Source organism: Triticum dicoccoides, chromosome 1A (assembly GCF_002162155.2).
Source record: "Triticum dicoccoides isolate Atlit2015 ecotype Zavitan chromosome 1A, WEW_v2.0, whole genome shotgun sequence".
NCBI lineage: Eukaryota > Viridiplantae > Streptophyta > Magnoliopsida > Poales > Poaceae > Triticum > Triticum dicoccoides.
The window spans coordinates 402951205-402970642 of NC_041380.1; the positions used below are offsets into that span (position 1 = coordinate 402951205).

The 19438-nt window shown below is 48.4% G+C and overlaps 2 protein-coding genes across 3 annotated transcripts; one reads left to right on the plus strand and one right to left on the minus strand.

The window, feature by feature from the left end:
• Positions 1-1858: 1858 nt before the first annotated feature.
• Positions 1859-6400, minus strand: LOC119275957. 2 transcript variants are annotated; one of them, XM_037556893.1, is made up of 3 exons: positions 6255-6400; positions 3740-3921; positions 1859-2581 (listed from the first exon to the last, which is right to left on the minus strand). In XM_037556893.1, the coding sequence occupies exons 2-3, from the start codon at positions 3848-3850 to the stop codon at positions 2129-2131; spliced, it is 564 nt and encodes a 187-aa protein (XP_037412790.1). In that variant the 5' UTR covers positions 3851-3921; positions 6255-6400; the 3' UTR covers positions 1859-2128. The 2 variants fall into 2 exon arrangements, with proteins under 2 accessions (XP_037412790.1, XP_037412793.1); XM_037556896.1 differs by lacking the exon at positions 6255-6400 and having other exon boundaries at positions 3740-3941.
• A 1593-nt stretch (positions 6401-7993) lies between these two features.
• LOC119275947 lies at positions 7994-12247 on the plus strand. The gene is made up of 11 exons (XM_037556886.1): positions 7994-8486; positions 8585-8654; positions 8739-8867; positions 8976-9092; positions 9415-9786; positions 10120-10433; positions 10536-10635; positions 10734-10793; positions 10875-10961; positions 11478-11618; positions 11712-12247. Exons 1-11 carry the CDS (start codon positions 8335-8337, stop codon positions 12066-12068), a joined length of 1899 nt encoding a protein of 632 aa, XP_037412783.1. The 5' UTR covers positions 7994-8334; the 3' UTR covers positions 12069-12247.
• Positions 12248-19438: the final 7191 nt, after the last annotated feature.

Sequence of the window (19438 nt, forward strand, 5' to 3'; positions counted from 1 at the left end):
CACGAGGCTGGCTGGCTGGCGAACAGGCCCCTGGCTTTCTCTGCTACTCCTGTCTGTCTCTAACAAGTCTCCCTCCACTACCTGGGACTGAATATTTCTACTACCACTGCTGCAATATACTAGTGCCGCCGTCGCTGTTCTCTAGCCATTTGTTCCCGGCAGCTGAGCTATCCGGGACCTCGGAGGGTCTCACGACATGACTTCAGAGGAACCAAGCCAACCATGGATTGCTACGGCGGCATTGGCTTCTGGACGTACCTACGGTTGTTGGCAACGTTTAGTCAATTGCACGAAGACTTGTTTGAACTTGCAGCAACGTTCTGCGAGGCGATGCGATGCTTCCAAGAGGAACCCCCTGTTTTCCCGGCGTATCAGCTACCGACGATGCCGGCGTTCCCGCTAATTAACACGAAGGGATAGATGTATGCGACGGCTGCGCTTGGAGGAGCTTGACGACAGGAGACCCGTCACCCGGTAAGCTGGACGCCGGTCGGTCTGCTTCATCGGTCTTGGCTGCGTGCGCCGTATCCATCCAGTGCATCAACCTTGTTTGAATTCTACTCATGCTTGTGCGTCTCTGGCTCTCTGTTTCTGCTTCTTTTTCAATTTTCAGGTGCGGTGGGGCTTGATGCCTGGCCTATGTCTCCGTTTCCACGTACATCTGTAGGGTACGTGAGGGCGATCGATGGATCTCCTTTGCTTCGATCTTCAAACTCGGTGGAACGGTCAAGCCGCTTGATCGACCGCCAAGGCGCCAAGGCAGGAGCAGCAGCATTAGTTTTTTCGAGCAGTATAAAGCTCCCCAGGTGCTGGTGGGAGTGGGCAGTGCAGAAATGAAAACAATACTCGTACGCACCATACGTGCTGTGCTGCTACGTGTCGTGCCGTGAGGTGGTCGCCCCTGCCGCCGTCGCAGGAGATGCGAGATGTTTGTCCCGTCCCTGAGCTGCTGAGCGTGCGCGCGCGAGGTGACGAGTGGCGCGCCCAATGATCAGGGCCACCGCCACCCCCACCGGAGTGGAATCTCGTCCCACGCGCGCCTGCGTTATCGCCATCATCGGTCGATGGCCATGCCCTCTTCTACCCTCCACTAACAACGTGCCCAAAGCCCGGCCGGCCCCATGATTGGGCAGCACTTGCCTGCTGACCCAAATCATCGTGTTGCCTGCTTGATTAACAAGAGTCTGAGACTGAGACTGAGCAGGGAATCGGTCGCCGTAACCTGTTCGCAACGGCATCGACGTTTGGGTTTGTTTGGTCAGTTTAGGGAACACCCATGATGCAACTTTTCCCGCCAAAACAAGTGTGCTGCCACATGCGTGAGAGGTATGCTAGTGTTGTATGGTACTATTACTAGTTAGTAGCTGATGAGCGTCTCGTCCCTTCTTCGGCTTGCGTCCGGTGGAAGCGACGGATCGGTCATGTCCCAACAAAACACTGTGTACAGTAGTACAGTATGTACGTATCAACTAGTAGGAGTTTCAAGGAACGGCACGCGTTTCCTCGTCATGCGAGTATGAATGTATGATCAGCATCAGTCGCCCGGGATTTTTAACCGGCGAGGGGAGCTACTGCAGGCAGGCGACGAAAATGATGGTGTTTGCCTCGCGCCTGTTTCATGAGTGAGCGAGGCAAACAAGGCCTGATACAGATAGATACAGGAGGGTGGGACGGCCAGAATCGCTCGCTGGCTGCCTCTTTTCACTCGGCCGCACTTTTGCCATCACCAAAGGAGCAGATAGATGAAGAGCACCGGCGCCTGCGACGGGAGAGGCGCGTCTCCTCAGCCGTTGCGCACGCCGGGAATCCGTCGCGGGCGCTGCACCAGCCCACACCAAACCCAGGCTTCCATTTCGGCTGTAGAAAACCATATCATCACCATCTTAACAACAGAAATGGTACTCCTACTAGTAGAAAACAAGGCACCAAAATGTCAAGTGTGGTTGACATCTTCACACGGAGAAGAGCTACCCTGGTAAAGCCGTGAAAAGTCTGCGAAATTTCTTGCAACAGACATTGGACATCCGCAAAAGTCACAGCGCATTCAACCAAGCCAACACTCTTCTTCAGCAGCAGGCGTAGAAAGCAGAGCGGCAACAGACACACACCAGCCAAAAAAGAGAAAGGATCAGTCGAGGTAGAGCTTGACGTGGATGCCGTTGTCGATGAGCGACTGCACGACGGCCCTGATCTTGCCCTCGAACCGGTCCCGCTCCCGGGGCGTGTAGGTGCACGCGTACACGTCCGCCTCCTTGGCCCGCTCCGCCAGGAACCGCCCCACCGACAGGCACGCCGGCACGTCCGACCGCGACGTCAGCGCCGCCTTCACGTCCTTGGAGTTGGTGCCCGCCACCGCCACCTGCCGGCACGTCGACCGGTGGGTCAGCGACGCCGACACGAACCGCTTCGAGATGAACACGTCCAGGGTGAAGGGCTCCATGTGCGCGATCGTCCGCTGCTTGAACGAGATGTGCTTGTGCGGGTTCTTGGACCGCTTCTCCTTCTTGTACGTGTAGGGCTTGCTGTTGTCCTCGTCCATGAAGTCCTCCACGCCAAAGAAGCTCCTCGCCGACCTCAACACCTGAATCAATGAATGAATCAAGAGGTCAGAGCGGCGACTCAGCTACTTCTATCTACTTCAGATTTTTAGTGAGTGGAGCTGAAAGCGAAACATAGATCAACAGACTGAAGCGTCCGTTGCACTGAGTTTGAATTTGAATTGAAGGTGGAACATAGATCAACAGACTGAAGTGTCTGAAGCAGGGTCAGAATTTGAATAGATTGTGGGTGAGGTTGCATCTCAGGTAAACAAACTTTTGAAGAGCTAAACGCTTGGTCTAAAAAGGTAAGCTAAATGAATTGTTCAACTAATTTCAGGGTTTATAAATGTACAAGACCTATACATGTTTGTAAACTGACTGCATAAGTCCAGCCAAAGAATCCAGAGGCAACTTCAAGACTTGAGCTCTTGAGGCAGCACCAAACTTTTATAAACAGTTGCATACCCAGGTGATTACAACAAGTTATACAAAGAAATTCCTTCAATGCACTGCCAAGTGTCTTTACAATGAGATGTAGATGAAAGTGACTGAATTGTCCAGTGTATTCAGTGTAACTAATTGATGAAATGAATTGTGGATGCCGCTGTAATCTAAAAAAAAGGTAATCCGTAAACAGAATCAGGTAGAGTTGCAATAGATTGTTAAACTTAAAGCCATATTTAGCCAGTATATACATCAGACGACATGCATACGGTAGTAAGAATGACTGGAAATGCTTTACTAGACCTGTTTGACATAACTTTGAGCCAAGGTTCGAAATTTTGAACGAATCTTTGGTGGGATGTGTCTCAAGTAAGTGAATTTCTCAGCTCATTAATTAATATCTAAATTGTGCTGGAAATATAAATGATTGTAGAAGGACAACAAATGTTTGGCTCATGCAGCCACAGGAAACTTGTAGCCTTCAGACAGTATCACATACTGTATGCAGGTATGCAGTCACTGCAAGTAGTCTAGATTTCAGACAGGATTACACTAGTTTATTCATAAGCATTACCAAGCTATCTTGTCATTACAAGCATTTCTAAGTTATCACAACAAAAATTCTAGTAGCTAATGCCAACTAATTTTCATCAACATATCCAAGTTGCTAAAATTCAAGCACTATAACAACATAGATGCTTCAAGGGTTGATTATCACCAGATAACAGGCAGAGAATAAAAATGTGTTTTATTACCTGCCCGCTGTGAAATTGACTTGAACAAGCATACATTGCTTCAGCTGGATGCCCTTCCCGTAGGACATGCGCTCCCCTCCTCCATGACTGACTCAAGATGTTCTTCAGCATCTTTATCTCAAGCACCCTCAATGCTCAACAAATACTAAGCATGGATTACTTGTAGCATAAGCTCCAGGTCACTGTGCAAGAAAGGAAGTTATTTTAGAGCTCAAAATTCTTCAGCTAATTTTCTTCACAGTGGCAGTCCCACACAACAAAGCCACACATTTGTAGTTCCTACAAGATGACGACTCATCAGACACCAGGGGCAGATCTTAAGTGGGGATACTAGTGATCTGAATCAGATTGGGACAAATTTGAAGCAATATTTGAGATAAACTGCAACAATTACTTGGGTGAGTACTACTCAGGATGTAATGTGGCAATGGGGCAATAGCCGCGTCGGCCGCATGGCAGTTATGTGGGTTTTGCGCCAGCCACTTAATATGCTTAGCAGTTAAACGACGCCTGATGCCCGCAACGGCTCTCATCAGCCACTTGATGCTCATGCTCAGCTGTGATTCTCCTCGAAACAGCGTCAGCTTCATGCCTTCATGGTCACAGGCACACACACTAATTGACACTAGCCTACTAAACAGAATTTGTATAGTAATAACTAGTTTCTCTACAACAGAAATTTTCCAAAAAAAGGCATGACCATTACAATTCACTTTCATTGTTAAAATAAGATATTAATGATATCTACCATACACTGCATGCAAACCACAGTAGAAAATTAGAAGATCCATGACCCCAGATGAGCAAGCTAACTGAAATTACTCAATAACATCTGCAGTACTAGCAAGGTTTTCAGCAGTGCAGGAGCTGGTTATTACACTAAATGACCATTAGAGTACAATTTTCATGATATTCTCATCACTTGCGAAGAAGGCGGGCGCGGGGAGAACACATTAGTGGATAATGTAATCAGTAGTGGAGACAAAAGAATTCAGAGGGTGGAGGGCGGGGGAATCTTTGCTTACCTAGGGGCTGGGGGAAGAAGAGGAGAAGGAGCACGGAGAGGATTGAGAGGGTAGGGGGAAGCAGTGCAGGTGGAGACGGCTGCGGCGGCGCCTAGGGCATGTGAGCGTCAAGTGTTTTGGTGCGTTGGTGGGCTGTCCATTTGCGGCACATATTTTTACTGGATGTCCATTTGCACCATTTTAGGCTCTTTTTGATGGGTGCCACTTGTGGGACAAGTGGGATCCAACGCCACTTATATACTGAAGTACTAGTTCTAAGAAAAAACATCCTGAAGTACTAGTGCCATGAATTGACAAAAGAAAGCAGCCTAGTCCTCATCAAATATTTTGGATATCGGTAACTGGTAGCTGCTCAATCGGTTGGGGAATAGGGATTAATCGGCGAATCTGCTGATTAACTGAATTAATCAGTCGACCATTAATCGGCTGGTTAACTGTGGCCATCAATGCATATAGCTATATTTTACACAACATATCAGTTCATGAGCGGAGGCCTGAAACAGAGGAGTGACTCGTTCTCGTACCTTGCCTTGTGCCCGCGGAGGGAGCAGCAGTGTGCGCGTGTAGGCTAATCGATTTGGGCGGGTAGCGGCATGGAGGGGGGCCGGGCTCGAAACTTTGCCCTCTGATATACCCCAGTGCAGTAGTTAATCGGTGGAAGGGGTCCGGGAGGCGAGTACGACAGAGAGAGCTCGATGACCAGAAACTAACGGGGAGACCAATCGTCTGCCCTGCTGTAGAAAAAACAAAGATGGGAAAAACCGATGGGCAAGTACCTATCAGATGCCGTTGATGGGGGTGTGGTTACAACACACGGCACTGTGCGGCTTCGTCCCTGCAGAACGGTCAGCGGCGACTGCGAGGGGCGGCGGCGGCGGCAGTGGCGGAGCTTTAACTGCGCTCTGAAACACACCAAGCCAGTTCTTTTCGGCTCATGATTCTCCAGAATATGATTCTGGGAAACTGCCCACAGGATCAGCCGCCAGTTCTACTCTGAGATCATTGTATGTATTGTGTGGTGAAATGTCTGTAGTGCCCCTAGGCTGGAACTATGTACTGAATTGCTAATGCTTTTGTTTTGCAAAGTTTCATGTCGAACACAAACACGAAAGTGATTTGCAAATATCCCAAATTGCTCTCGGTGCCTTCACTTTCTCCATCCATCGGCAACATCCATGTGCGAACATTTAAATCTACACGAAAATTCTTACTACTAAGCAGGCATTCAATCTACACCACCACAAAAGTCATACTACTAAGCAATCAATCATGCAATTTTTTTTCACTAGATGTCATCAATCATACAGCTTGTACGTCATACAAAATTGCCATCCAAGTATTTCACTAGCAGCCATCAAATTAGCATACAACTACGAACCATTAATCATCACCAGCCATCAAACATACAGTAAGAAAGAACAGAGAGACAGAGGGGAGAGAGGGAGGGGGGAGAGGAGGAGACACAGAGAGGGAGGCAGAGGCGAGCTCACCTGCGGCCGGCGAGGCAGGATGACGCGGGGGCCGGCGAGCCAGACGGGATGGGGCGGCGGAGTGGGCGGGGTGGGCGGCCGGCGGCGCGAACCCTGGCTCCCCGGGGGTCGGGCAGGTCGAGGTCGATGTCGAGAGAGAGAGAGAGAGAGAGGACCGTGCGTGTGTTGAGCGAGCTGGAGGCCCTAATCCCCTCTTGGCTAGTTGGGCCCTAAGAGCCGGGCGGCGCGGCCCATGAAGGAGTATGACGGCGCAGCGCTCTACTATAGCCCTTGAGGCACGCGCCGCCCCCGACAGACAAACCTGCATCCTGGCCGCCATCCCGGCGTGCCGTCCCCCTCCAGCCGGCGACCACGCCGCCCGCCTCCTCTGCTCCCCGGCCACCTCGCCGACGCGTATGATCCGGCCCTAGGCCGAGGTAAGTAAACGCACCGCCCCTCAATTCTCTACTACACTTGTCACCGCTCGCAACATTTCTGGGATGCGGATTCATCCGTGCGCATCCTTGAATTCGCCTCGCCCGGACGCATGATCGCCGCCGTATGCTACTACCGTTTTTCCCGGTGATCGTCGTGTTCCAAATCATTCCATAGGATTCCTTACGAATTTCCCCCACCAGGATCGATCGAACAACGAGTCAAACACCACCCGCCGTACATTGCCGCCAGCTGAACCTGGACAAGGAAGAGAAGACGATACGTTTACTGCTCGCCACCGGCGAATGAACGCGAGGATCATCGGTGAATGAACGCGACAACCCAAGCCCTGCCCGCCATGTAATCCAACACCCCAAGAATCAATCAAAATCAATGCATGACCTCGCTCCACTGTGCCATTCGTACGCGCGTGCCCTCTGAATTAGTAAGCCCCAACCCTGACGACGCTGCCGGCGATCGGCCATTACTCCTCCTCCCCCTCCAACCACATGGCCGGGCCTTCTCCTCCCACTACCACTAGCTCGCTCTCCCTGGCTCTGGCCGCGTAGAGTAGAGTACATTGTACATGCGGTTGGTCTCGGTTTCAGATGGCTGGTGGATCATTACGCCGGGGTGTCGTAAGTCGTACACCCGGCTCGTCGTCGGGTTCCCTTGTCGACGGAAGCTAGCTTTTCCCACTGCGCTGCTAGCGCTAGACGCTGGTACAGGGGCCATTGAACGCCCGCATTCATGCCTGTCGCCTGCCTACCTCGTGACATGCTGCATGCATGCGATCGCCGGTAGGTAGCTCAGGTCAATGCCGTGGGGGAGGAGAGAACACGCATACCGGTAGGGGCACGTAGTACTAGGCCAGCAGCCGTAGCCATGAAGGTCGATCCGCTGCCGAGGTTCGTCTACAACTGTAGCACCGGCAACAGTTTCTCTGACGGGTCGTCATGCAACAGTTTCTCACGTAAGCACTCCTGTGCTGCGCCCTGTTGATTGTCGGAGACTTGGAGTAGTCGTGGCGGCGTTTCTCTGACTTGGAGCTGCAGCGTGCAGCTTCTTCTACAATTCTACTCTTTTTTCTTCCTTGGAGTAGAATATCACGAGCATGTTAGGAGCAGAGCCACTCGCTCGGAAAGTTTATACAGTAAAAACTTTGGAGCGGGTGGCCAGCGGTACGACTTACTGCGACTTCGGCAATCACGTAGGGCCGGCGAGAGACATCGCGGAGTCGGAGCCATGTCACGGCATGGCGAGTTCTTGCATGCTCGTGCCATTTACTCCGCCGCAGTGCGCGCGTCAGTGCATTAACGCGGCTCACCAACTCATTCGCTTCCGCGCAGTTACTCCTCCTCCCACTTCCCCCCGCCATCCGTCTCCGGTCTCCAACTCTCCCTGTCGCTCTCCGTCGCCGACCCGCTCTTCCTCTTCCTCTGCGACTTCGCTGCCGCGGCAGCAGCGGTTTACTACCGCGTGCCACGCCGTATTAAACCGCCGGCGTCGCAGCGCGGCCCAGGGAGTGGGCACGGCCCTGTGCGCGGGATGCTCTTTGCTCCCCGCGCCACGAGATCAATCCGCCCGCCCGGACCCTGCTCATATAATGCTCATGCGGCACCCTTCTGGACTGTTGCCATGTAGCAGCTAGGTTGGTGGCGCTGGCATGGCGGCAGCCCAACAAGGGAACGTGGAGCAGGCCGTGAACGGAGCGCAAGGACCGGGCAAGGTCGGCGGCGAGGCTCCCGAGGCGGCGTCGGCGCCCAAGGCCGCGGCCGCCGCCACCGCTGCTGCGCCGCATCACCGGCGATCCAAGAGGTCTCTGCCGCGCCTTTGCCGGGTTTTTCTCCGCCTTGGTTTTGCTTGCCGCTCATCTCAAACCTGGTTCTCTTTTTCTGTCTGTGTCCATTGTCCAGTGCTTCTTCGGGCAGGAACCTGGAGACTTGCAAGCATGCCACCATGGAGCAACGCTTCAACCAAGCACAGGTGATGCTTTCATGAGCGGAGATTACTGATCAAGCAAGCACATGTGCAAATTACTGATCGGATTCTGTGAAAATTCCATGGCAGAACCCGCCGGACCCGAGGAAGTCTTCTTGCTCAACGGATGGTTCTTCGGTTCTCCGGGCACCGCCGAGGGATCAACGGACGAGCGCGGCCACGGCGTCGCCGAACCACCGCGTCTCGCTGGAGAATGACGTGAGTACAAAAAGAACAATTAGCCACTGTTCTCCTGACGCTATGGTGCACCATGGCTTCTTTTTTGCGTCTGAGTAATTGGTGTTGGCAATTGCTGGATCGTGGCAGGTCTCGCAGCTGCAGCTGCATCTGCATCAGGAGAGGTCCATCCGGATCATGCTTGACCGGGCGATCGGCCGGGCTTCCAGCACCCTGTCTCCTGGTCATCGGCACTTTCCAGCTCAGGTACCGTTCATCTCCTACAGTTTCTACTGCACAATGACAACGACAAAATTCCTCCAAAAAACTGTTTACATTTCCATCCATGATTTTTATTTTACTTCCAATCGTCAGGCTAGTGTAATTTTAGTATTTTAGTGAATAGAAGCGGTGCAATTGCCGGGTGAAGATAGCACACAGGGGAAAGTGTCACCTCACACTCCATGCTGTTCCAAGCACAGTTTTCAGATATTCGCAGAAAAAAAGTGCAATTTCAGATGGCTGGCACAAAATGAGTACAATTTCAATTGTGCGCTGATGAGTGTGATTCTTGTTGCTATTCCTGCAGACAAAGGAACTGATAGCAGAGATTGAATTGCTCGAAGAGGAAATTGCGAACCGCGAGCAGCACGTCCTCTCACTCTACAGAAGTATATTTGATCAGTGCGTATCTGGGCCATCATCAGGGCAGAGTTCCGGTATTTCATCCCCGGCTCATGCCAAGAGCATAAGTTCAAGGACGAGACGACGACAATCGAGCATAATATCAAGTGCATTTTGCTCATCTAAGAAGCTGCCTCTCCAACCTTTCCATATCATGACATCAGTGTCGGAGTCGGGTAGGACGAAGAACATGCTCAAGACCAAGATCAAGCATGAATCTTTCTCGAGCGAAACGTTGGATGTCCGTCCTGCCTCCCTTGCATCAGATCCAAGGAAGGTAAAACATACAAAAGAAAATATAGTTTCTTTAAATACATACAAAAATTAAATGTACTGTATTCTACTCTATATTAAATTTTTGTATGTATTACTCCCTTTGCTAATATTTACAATCAGATGTATGCCCTTTTTATACTCGAATGCAAATTCTCTGCATTGTTGTACTTTCAGGAGCATGCATTTTGTCCCAATTTTGTACGTCTGAACCCGCTGAATTTAAATCAGGAGATGCTGTGATTAATGCAGTACTTTCAAGCAGAAAATGCACATATTGAACTTATTTTAACTGCTGTTTTTTCCTTTGTTTTGCCTTTTTTTTCTTTACAAATAGCTGCCTTATTCAGGGAGTAGTTCTTTGGCACGTACTCTGAAAGATCATCTCTACCAATGTCCAAGCAAGATATCTGAAGAAATGGTTAGATGCATGGCCTCCATATACTGTCTTTTGCGCACGGAGTCACCAGAAAAGCCTGAAAAGGTTCGCTCGCCGTTCTTGTCAAGATCATCAACAAGTGTCATTCTTCCTCGGAGGGGTAACGGCGAGGAGACTAATCCATCAAGTAACAAAAGCATTGTCGAAGTATGTTCAATCACAGTCGAAAAGAATCAGACGCCAGATGTCTCCTGTGCAATTACCCACTACAGGTTTGTTGGAAAAATGATGATAATCGTGCTTTACATCCTGGAGAGTAATTTATTTTCCAATAATTGTATAACAAAAATTCCGTGGCTTTGCTTTGAGCTTAGGTTGCTTGTGGAGCAGCTTGAAAGGGTTGATCTGAGTATGTCAGAAACCAGTATCAAACTGGCCTTTTGGATCAACGTGTACAATTCTCTTGTCATGCATGTAATTGCCGAAAACTCTACACTGGTTTCTCTGTTTTCTTGTTCTTTAATTTTTTGTGATTTTGCCAGTGTGTCATCCCACGTGTAATTGCTTTGCAGGCATATCTAGCATATGGAATTCCAAACAGCTCTCTGAAAAGAATGGCTCTATTTCACAAGGTGAAAAAGATATTTTAGTTACAGTTGTCCCTGTGCTGGAGTTATTAATGATGTGGCTAATAAATAACTCACATATTGCAGGCTGCCTACAATGTTGGTGGATATGCCGTGACAGCCAACTCCATTGAACACTCCTTGCTGTGCTGCAGATCCCCGCGGATTGGTCGTGTACGTATGATTTGTGATCTCATGCCAAATCCTGAATTTAAATTCAGATTGTTCATGTAAAGCTGACAGCTTCAAATAAAATTTAAGACCCTAAAATTCAGTTTGGTAAACTATTCATCAAATTCGCTGAAACAAACCAAAGAAGTATAACACCCTATAGTAATCAAATTAGCACGCTGAGGGCTGCTCTAACTGGTCTAAGTACGACATTCCATCTCATGCCTAAGTTTGAATATAAATTCAGATAATTCATGTAATGTAGACGGCTTCAGATAGAACATCAAAAATCAATTTTTAAATTCTACATTTAGGATCCTTTCTAGGAAGCAAACTGTTTATGCTTGAAGAACTCAGTACTTCTGAACCAAGGCCCTAAATTTAGTTCCGTAACTGTTCATGAATTGAGAAAAAAAACTAACCAAGAACACTGGATAACACTCTAGGAGTAGTCAAATTAGCACAGGGAGGGAAACCTGATTTCTGGAGAAGTGATGTCTGATCAAATTTTACCCGCAGTGGTTTGAATCAATACTGTCGACGGCGATGCGGAAGAGATGCGCGGACGAGAAGCAGCTGGTCCAGCTCAAGTTCGGCCTGCCGGACTGCCAGCCTCAGGCCCTGTTCGCGCTGTGCACCGGTGCCTCCTCCGACCCCACGGTACGTACGTACGCCCTGACGCCGCCATCATACTTAGACTGATCTCCTCGAGGCCTGGGCTGAGCTGAGCTCCGGCGTTGCGTTGCGCTGCAGCTCAAGGTGTACACGGCGAAGAACGTGACGGAGGAGCTGGAGCGGGCGAAGCGGGAGTTCCTGCAGGCCGGCGTGGTGGTGCGCAAGTCGAGGAAGGTGTTCCTGCCGCGCCTCGTGGAGCGGTACGCCAAGGAGGCCGGCCTCCCCGCCGGCGACGGCGTCCTCGCGTGGGCGCGCGACAACTTGGACGGCCGGGCCGCGCAGGAGGCCATCCAGCGGTGCGCCGCCGCAGCAGCAGGAGCCGGCGGCCGGCGCAGGGCGTCGCAGGCCTTCGAGTGGCTCCCGTACAACCCCAGGTTCCGCTACGCCTTCGCCAGGAGCATGGTCGACAAGCAAGCCGCCGCGGTGCTCGCCTAGGTTGTTCTCGCCTTCGTAGCTGCTGGCTGCTACTGGTATATGTATATACATATGGTTTTGGGATTGAGATGATGATGTGAAACTCAAACTAGCAATCAAAGCACGGATGAAGTTTACTGGGTCTCATCTGTAACTCAAACTGAAGATTTTGTGCTGCGTACGTTGCAGCGTTTTTGTTCTTTCTCCTCCTCTTTTTTCTGTTGGAAGAAAACGTGTCGTGCATCGCGCCCCACTACTGACCGCGTCATCCCACGATCGAGCTTGTGCAGGACTTTATTTGGCTGCGTGCCGTGGCAGGGTTGAACACGACCGAGGGCCTTTGTCAGGATGTTCGCCCTCCGCTCGCCTGTTTTGATGAAACACGGCCACCGTGCCCTTCTCAAGGCAGTTGTGGATGAAGTGGCAGCGCTTGTTGGTGTGTTCGATGCGGTCATGGAGCACTAGGTTCTTGCAGAGCGAGACGGTGGATTTGTTTTTTAAACACGGGTACAGATGTAAGAGCTCATATAAACGTACATGCACTCACCCCTATGAATGCACACAAGCACACCACCTCTATGAGCACCTCCGAGAAACTGAGCCGGCATGTCATCTCGAGATTTTACGAAGTCATCGTAGGTGCTTCGTAGTCGACGGGAACGTCCCCTCCCACTGAACGCGCATCGTCGAAAATCCTGAAATAAATCCAGGATAAATGCGGACTTGTTGTCGATGAAGAGTGTCATTGGGGAGGTGTCTCGATTCAGTAGATCATTGAGAGATGAGCCAACCAGATACCCTAGCACGCTGCCATGGCCGCCGCAGTATACTACACCTCGCATCATCTAAGGTAATTTCCTCCCTAGGATATTTAGCTGCCCACTCATCATAAGAGGAGCCATTAACTTTACTTCATCATCAAATTCAACATCTTCATCACTTGAATCATAAAGTTTACCATGTCTAGTCCAATCATACTTAGCATTCAAAGAGTATTCAACCATAAAAGTATTGCCAACAAATTTTATTTTCTTAATGCCAGACTTCGTCAAAGTGTGCGGCAGTGGGGTGTATGGACAATCGGGAATTTGAATTCATATTCCTTTAGAAACCACTGAATACGCTTAATAAACTTAATTTCATGGCCAATGTCTTTCTAGGTTCCTGTTGTGCAATATGTAGTATCAATGCTCCTCATAATATGTCTCTGTTTTTTTATTTAGTTGAATATAAGCTATGACATGTATATAAGAAAGGTTAGTAAGATAGTAAGGTGAAACTTCAAGCGAAGGAGTAAAGAATGTACAAGTACAAGTACTCCCTCCAATCCTTTTTACTTTGCATATTAGGTTTGTCTGAAGTCAAACTCTTCAAAGTTTGACCAAGTATATACAAAAAAATATTAACATTCACATAACAACACGAAAATCATTAGATCCATCTTGGAATATATTTTCATATCATATTTTATTAGGTATTATAGATGTTAATGTTTTCTAATATAAATTTGGTCAAACTTAGCAAAGTTTGGCTTCGGACAAATCTAAAACACAGAGTAAAAAGGACCGGAGGGAGTAGTAATTAATGATAATACTATAAAAATATGGAGGTACAAGAGAAGAGAAGGGAATTTGGATAGAACTATGTAGTAAAGAACGTTGTATCAGTACAAGTAGTAACTAATGATAATACTACAAAAATGTGGAGGTACAAGAGAAGGGAATTTGGATAGAACTATGTAGTAAAGAAAGTTGTATCAGTACAAGTAGTAACTAATGATAATCTAACATATAAAGCCTCCTAGAGTACCCGCTGATCCAGCGCCATCCCTCGCGCGCAACGATCTGCCTCGTTCGTTTTACCTACGTGTAAAGTTTTTGGTCCTTTTCAACTGGCTGTCAAACATCCAACCGTTTGTTTTGCTTCACATCGTGTCTTTCCAGTTCGGTGAATGACGGCTGGGCCAGCCATCTAGGTGGGACCACGTTGCAGTGTGCTTTGCTGACTGAGTTTGGGTGAAAAAAGGGGTGGATCGTGTGCTGTGCACGGTGAAAAGCCCGATCCCTCGTCCCTCCTCTCCTCGAGCCCCAGGTTGCACGGTGAAAACCCTAGCCCAATCTCTCGTCCCTCCTCTCCTCGCCCCGCGTCCCCTTCTTCGTGCTCGCCACCACCACCGTGCCGCCCCCTCCCCTTCGCATTTCTTCTCCTCCTGCGTAGGATCCATGGCTCCATGGCGGCTGCTGGCTCGAGGTAGGGGAGCGGCAGATGCGGGGTCGGTTGGATCGAGGCGGGGAGCGGCGGATGCGGCGTCGGCGGCGGCGGTGGCAGGAGAAGAGAGGCAGTAGCGGCGTCGACCTGCAAAGAGGCGAAAAGGAGCAGTAGCGGCGGTGTCGAGCTGCGAAGAGGCGCCGCTCAGGTGCGAGACCGTGGAGGCGAGAGTGGCTGCTTCGGGCCCTGATCTGGGAGGGTACGAGGCAGGGAAGGGCGACATCGCCGGCGTCACAGCGCGCGGAGCCCGAGCCCCTGATGATGGGCAACGCCAAGGCCCCGCGACCGCGACAGGGAGCTCCTCATCCGCCGTCTCCGGCGGCAGCGGCGGCGGCTCGGTCCCCGGTGCCGAGGACGACGGCAACGGCTTGGACAGGTACGTCGCCTCCCCCTCCGCCTCCGCCGCACTCTGCTCCTCCAGCCGCGAGGTTCGCCCCTCTCGTCCCCCTCCATTCACGCCTCGTTCATTCCCCTACGGTTTACCCTTTCATCCACCTACAACGTCGGGTCTATAGCCTTGCTGTTGAAATTTGTCCATGGTTCCGTGTTGGTAATCCTGTGGCAGTTCACAGCTTATTGTCGGATTTCTTGATTGTGCAAAAAGTAGGTTCGAAATGACTATTTATTTTAATGCTGCAAGTTCATAGGAGTAGGGATGTTGACCCTTGGCGAGTGTTTGTTGTGCTGAGGCTTACTATTGGATTGAGTGGTCAAATTGGTGATGAGCTTGATCACTTTTTTGGTGCAATTTGAGGGTAATATTTATATATCCTTAGCAATGGATTTGAGAAGAAATTGCTTTATCTGACTCCCTTGGAGGAACATATTATGATCTTATAATGTTATAATCCCCAAACAGAAGGCAACCATATAGTGTATAAATGCTTTCTTGTGTTAGAACCCTGAGTGGTTGTTAATTTGCCTAGGGTGCTTGCCATGCTGACAGAAAATTCAGACCGGCGCTGAGATTTCTTGTCGTGAGGAAATCACGGGAGGACGAGATGAACCCGGACGAGGTCGCTGTAGTCATTGGCGCCTCCTCCGCCGCGGGAGGCCAAGGGTGAGAGGAAGGAGGTGTCGTCAGCTCCAGAAGGACCGGCAGCCCTCCTCGTCAACTGCATATGCCGAGGTCGCTGCTGGTGCCACCGACTCCACACCAGCCTCCATCTCCCAACCAAGGCCAGCTCAACCCCTCAAGAAGAGCAGGGATGCTCTCTTTCTACATCCAGCATCCACACAACCAGATCGACAAGGTTGAGCTCCTCCATGAACAAATTTCTTACCTTGCTGGTTGTGTCATATGGCAGTCAGCATTTGCTTGATGAATGTTTCAGTTTTACTACCGCTGCACCTCCCCACCATGAGCTCAACCTTCAGCCGTCACCGACACTGAGTGTGTATTCTTATTCCTTTCTCTAATTCATTCATATATTTCATGGGTAGGGTTTGGATGGCCTGATGAGAGCAGCCCAGTAGTTGTACCTCTGCAACTTCGGCAATGTATACAGTCATCAGTACCATTTCTTTACATTTCATTTTTTTGAGTTGTTTGATTCATTTTATTTTCCAACTGAATCAACTCTCGAGGTGGACGCATAGCTCTCTATAAGAAGATCAATCATCGATGACTTACTGATTTACAAGGCACGTAAAAAATATATACTTTCTATGTGTTCTTTGGATCAACTAATGTGAGGTCATTTTCTCTTATTTCATTGTTCTTGCCGCTGCATATATGCCTTCATGCATCTGAACCACTAAAAATTGCAGGAGAAAACATATTGGGGGGATAAGAGGCTATCAGTGTTTATTCCCCCTCCGCTCCCTCTCCTTCGACCATGGGCAGCAGCAGTCAGAGAACCAGGTATGGGTCCTCCTCCCCTTTCCTTTTTCCTTGCTTCTCACTTGTGCCTCAAACCCACCCCATTCTAATCTATCTACACTTTCTCTCCTAGGGGCAGCTGGTTTCAACGAGAAGCTACGTACTTATATGCCCCCACCAATTTCAACGGAGAAATATGACTAGCGACAACTACTAATATCAGGTGGATCCAAGGTGCATCCATCCCCCCCCAAGCAGCTAACTTTTGTTATGTACACTGTAGCTATGGTTGTAGAACGCTCCCATTTCTTTTCTTACTATCAAATTTCCTTGATTCAGCTATTTGACTACATGTTATTATATGCCCAGGGTTAATTAGTACCTACAGTGCTACCTTCAGTTTGTGTAAAAGGTCCAAAGTGGTTTCTGCAATTCTTATTATGCTTCCTGTTGTTCGATAGTTTCAATGGATTTTGGTGTTTCTTTAAAATTGATATTCCCTCGTTAATTCTTTGTTCTGTGGAGAGTATATTTCTTTTGTTGTGACTTGGTGTTATAAAGACTGTCCTTTTTTGTCTGATAAGCTATATGCTAATCCTTTGTGATTGTTGTGTTAGTGCACACATATTTATTCATATCAAAATTGTGTGTGTTTGTGTGGTTAATACTCACTTCATTTTGATATATTTGTCTTCTAATAACCCACCGTGCACAGGACATACCATGGAAGCATCAACTTATCAAGAAATGACTTATTAACCTATTAAAAGACCATACCTGAACCACCTATGACATAACCTCTTCAAAACATTTAAGTAGGGGTGAGCAATAGAAGCGTTGTAGTAACTGCGCGCTTGCTGAACGGACAAACATTTTGACGATGACTCTTGCTTTCATGGATATACAGAGATAAATGGATGGATGTTGCAAATACAGTAGAAATCATGGGTGCAACAATTTTTATGTCCATGTTTTTCTTTTTGTCTGAATGTGTGTGTATACTGGTTACAGGGCACTATTTGCATAGAATTTATTTGACCTCTAGGAACTGGCTGTACTATCTAGCTTTTAAATGTAATAAATCTAGAAGGCAATGGAGCATTACTGTCTTTCCCTCTTTCTACATAAGCAAGAAAGCTGTGACTTGGATTCTGGACATGAATCTTGTTAACCTGTTGAAGCAGAAAACTATAGATGCAGAGTCCAATTAGTTGTCCTTTGTGCATACACAAGAAAGTGGAATTTGGAGTCTGGACATGAATCCTTGAGACTGATGGCCAGAAACAGAACACAACATGATGACCTCCTACTTGAGTGAGACTCTTCTTCACATGTGACTGCTCTCTTTTGGAATACCAGCCATGCGTGACATATTTAGTAGAACAGAGTGTGTCGTACATCTGGTAGTTGTTGTTGCCTATACAGAGTGTGATGATCTGAGGGTTTGAACTATTTTTTTTGCAAATTACTTGTTATATAAACTATATGGATGGAGTTACGGAACATTAAGAAAAGATATGGGAAAGAATAGAGTGTGAAATTTGCTATATAAATTGCTTGTTATATAAAAGTTGAATCTCACGATCCAACTTTTTAGAACTGTTGGGGATATTACTACTGGAGGTAAACCGGCCTTATGTAGCCGGGTTGACTCCTTGAAGATTAGAAGCCCATGAAGATGCAAGGATGATGGTGCGTCACGGAGGCCCAAGGCCCAAAGGCGGGTTAATGCATGTAAATGTAAACCGACCTAGTCATGTAACTTGTATTGTAAGATAGGAAGGATAGAGACCGAACCAGATACGTTTATCATATCGTAGATCAATGACTGCGAACATTTTTGTAGGTGCGTGTCCCTGCGAATTTACGTCTGCTAAAAAGATGCAAAGAGATACTTTTGTTCATATTTTACACCATATGCATATGGAAGTAGCCTGACAATTCCTATGAAAGAGATGAGTGGAATCAAATTCTCCTCCTTCTATCGCTGGAACTAAACGCGGGAACAGAACCAACCCATGCCATTTTGTTGAAGGAAATATGCCCTAGAGGCAATAATAAAGTTATTATTTATTTCCTTATATCATGATAAAAGTTTATTATTCATGCTAGAATTGTATTAACCGGAAACATAATACATGTGTGAATACATAGACAAATAGAGTGTCACTAGTATGCCTCTACTTGACTAGCTCGTTAATCAAAGATGGTTATGTTTCCTAACCATGGAAAAAGAGTTGTCATTTGATTAACGGGATCACATCATTAGTTGAATGATCTGATTGACATGACCCATTCCATTAGCTTAGCACCCGATCGTTTAGTATGTTGCTATTTGCTTCCTTCATGACTTATACATGTTCCTATGACTATGAGATTATGCAACTCCCGTTTGCCGGAGGAACACTTTGTGTGCTACCAAACATCACAACGTAACTGGGTGATTATAAAGGTGCTCTACAGGTGTCTCCAAAGGTACATGTTGGGTTGGCGTATTTCGAGATTAGGATTTGTCACTCCGAATGTCGGAGAGGTATCTCTGGGCCCTCTCGGTAATGCACTTCACTGAAGCCTTGCAAGCATTGCAACTAATGAGTTAGTTACGGGATGATGTATTACGGAACGAGTAAAGAGACTTGCCGGTAACGAGATTGAACTAGGTATGGGATACCGACGATCGAATCTCGGGCAAGTAACATACCGGTGACAAAGGGAACAACGTATGTTGTTATGCGGTCTGACCGATAAAAGATCTTCGTAGAATATGTAGGAGCCAATATGAGCATCCAGGTTCCGCTATTGGTTATTGACCGGAAACGTGTTTCGGTCATGTCTACATTGTTCTCGAACCCGTAGGGTCCGCACGCTTAAGGTTACGATGACAGTTATATTATGAGTTTATACATTTTGATGTACCGAAGTTTGTTCGGAGTCCCGGATGTGATCACGGACATGACGAGGAGTCTCGAAATGGTCGAGACATAAAGGTTGATATATTGGAAGCCTATGTTTGGATATCGGAAGTGTTTCGGGTGAAATCGGGATTTTACCGGAGTACCGGGAGGTTACCGGAACCCCCCGGGAGGTATATGGGCCTTAGTGGGCCTTAGTGGAAGAGAGGAGAGGTGGCCATAGATGGGCCGCGCGCCCCTCCCCCCCCTTGGTCCAAATAGTACAAGGAGAGGGGTCGGCCCCCCTTCCTCCTCTCTCTCCTCTTTCCCCCCCTCCGCGAATCCTATTCCAACTAGGAAAGGGGGGGGAGTCCTACTCCCGGAGGGAGTAGGACTCCTCCTGGCGCGCC

Excerpts from the sequence above, each read along its gene's own strand:
- LOC119275957 (XM_037556893.1), bottom strand. The coding sequence starts at position 3,850 with ATGCTGAAGAACATCTTGAGTCAGTCATGGAGGAGGGGAGCGCATGTC. Across the intron at positions 2,582-3,739 it reads GTCAATTTCACAGCGGGCAG|GTGTTGAGGTCGGCGAGGAG; the intron begins GTAATAAAACAC and ends TCATTGATTCAG.
- LOC119275947 (XM_037556886.1), top strand. The coding sequence starts at position 8,335 with ATGGCGGCAGCCCAACAAGGGAACGTGGAGCAGGCCGTGAACGGAGCG. Across the intron at positions 8,655-8,738 it reads AACGCTTCAACCAAGCACAG|AACCCGCCGGACCCGAGGAA; the intron begins GTGATGCTTTCA and ends ATTCCATGGCAG. Across the intron at positions 10,794-10,874 it reads GAATGGCTCTATTTCACAAG|GCTGCCTACAATGTTGGTGG; the intron begins GTGAAAAAGATA and ends CACATATTGCAG.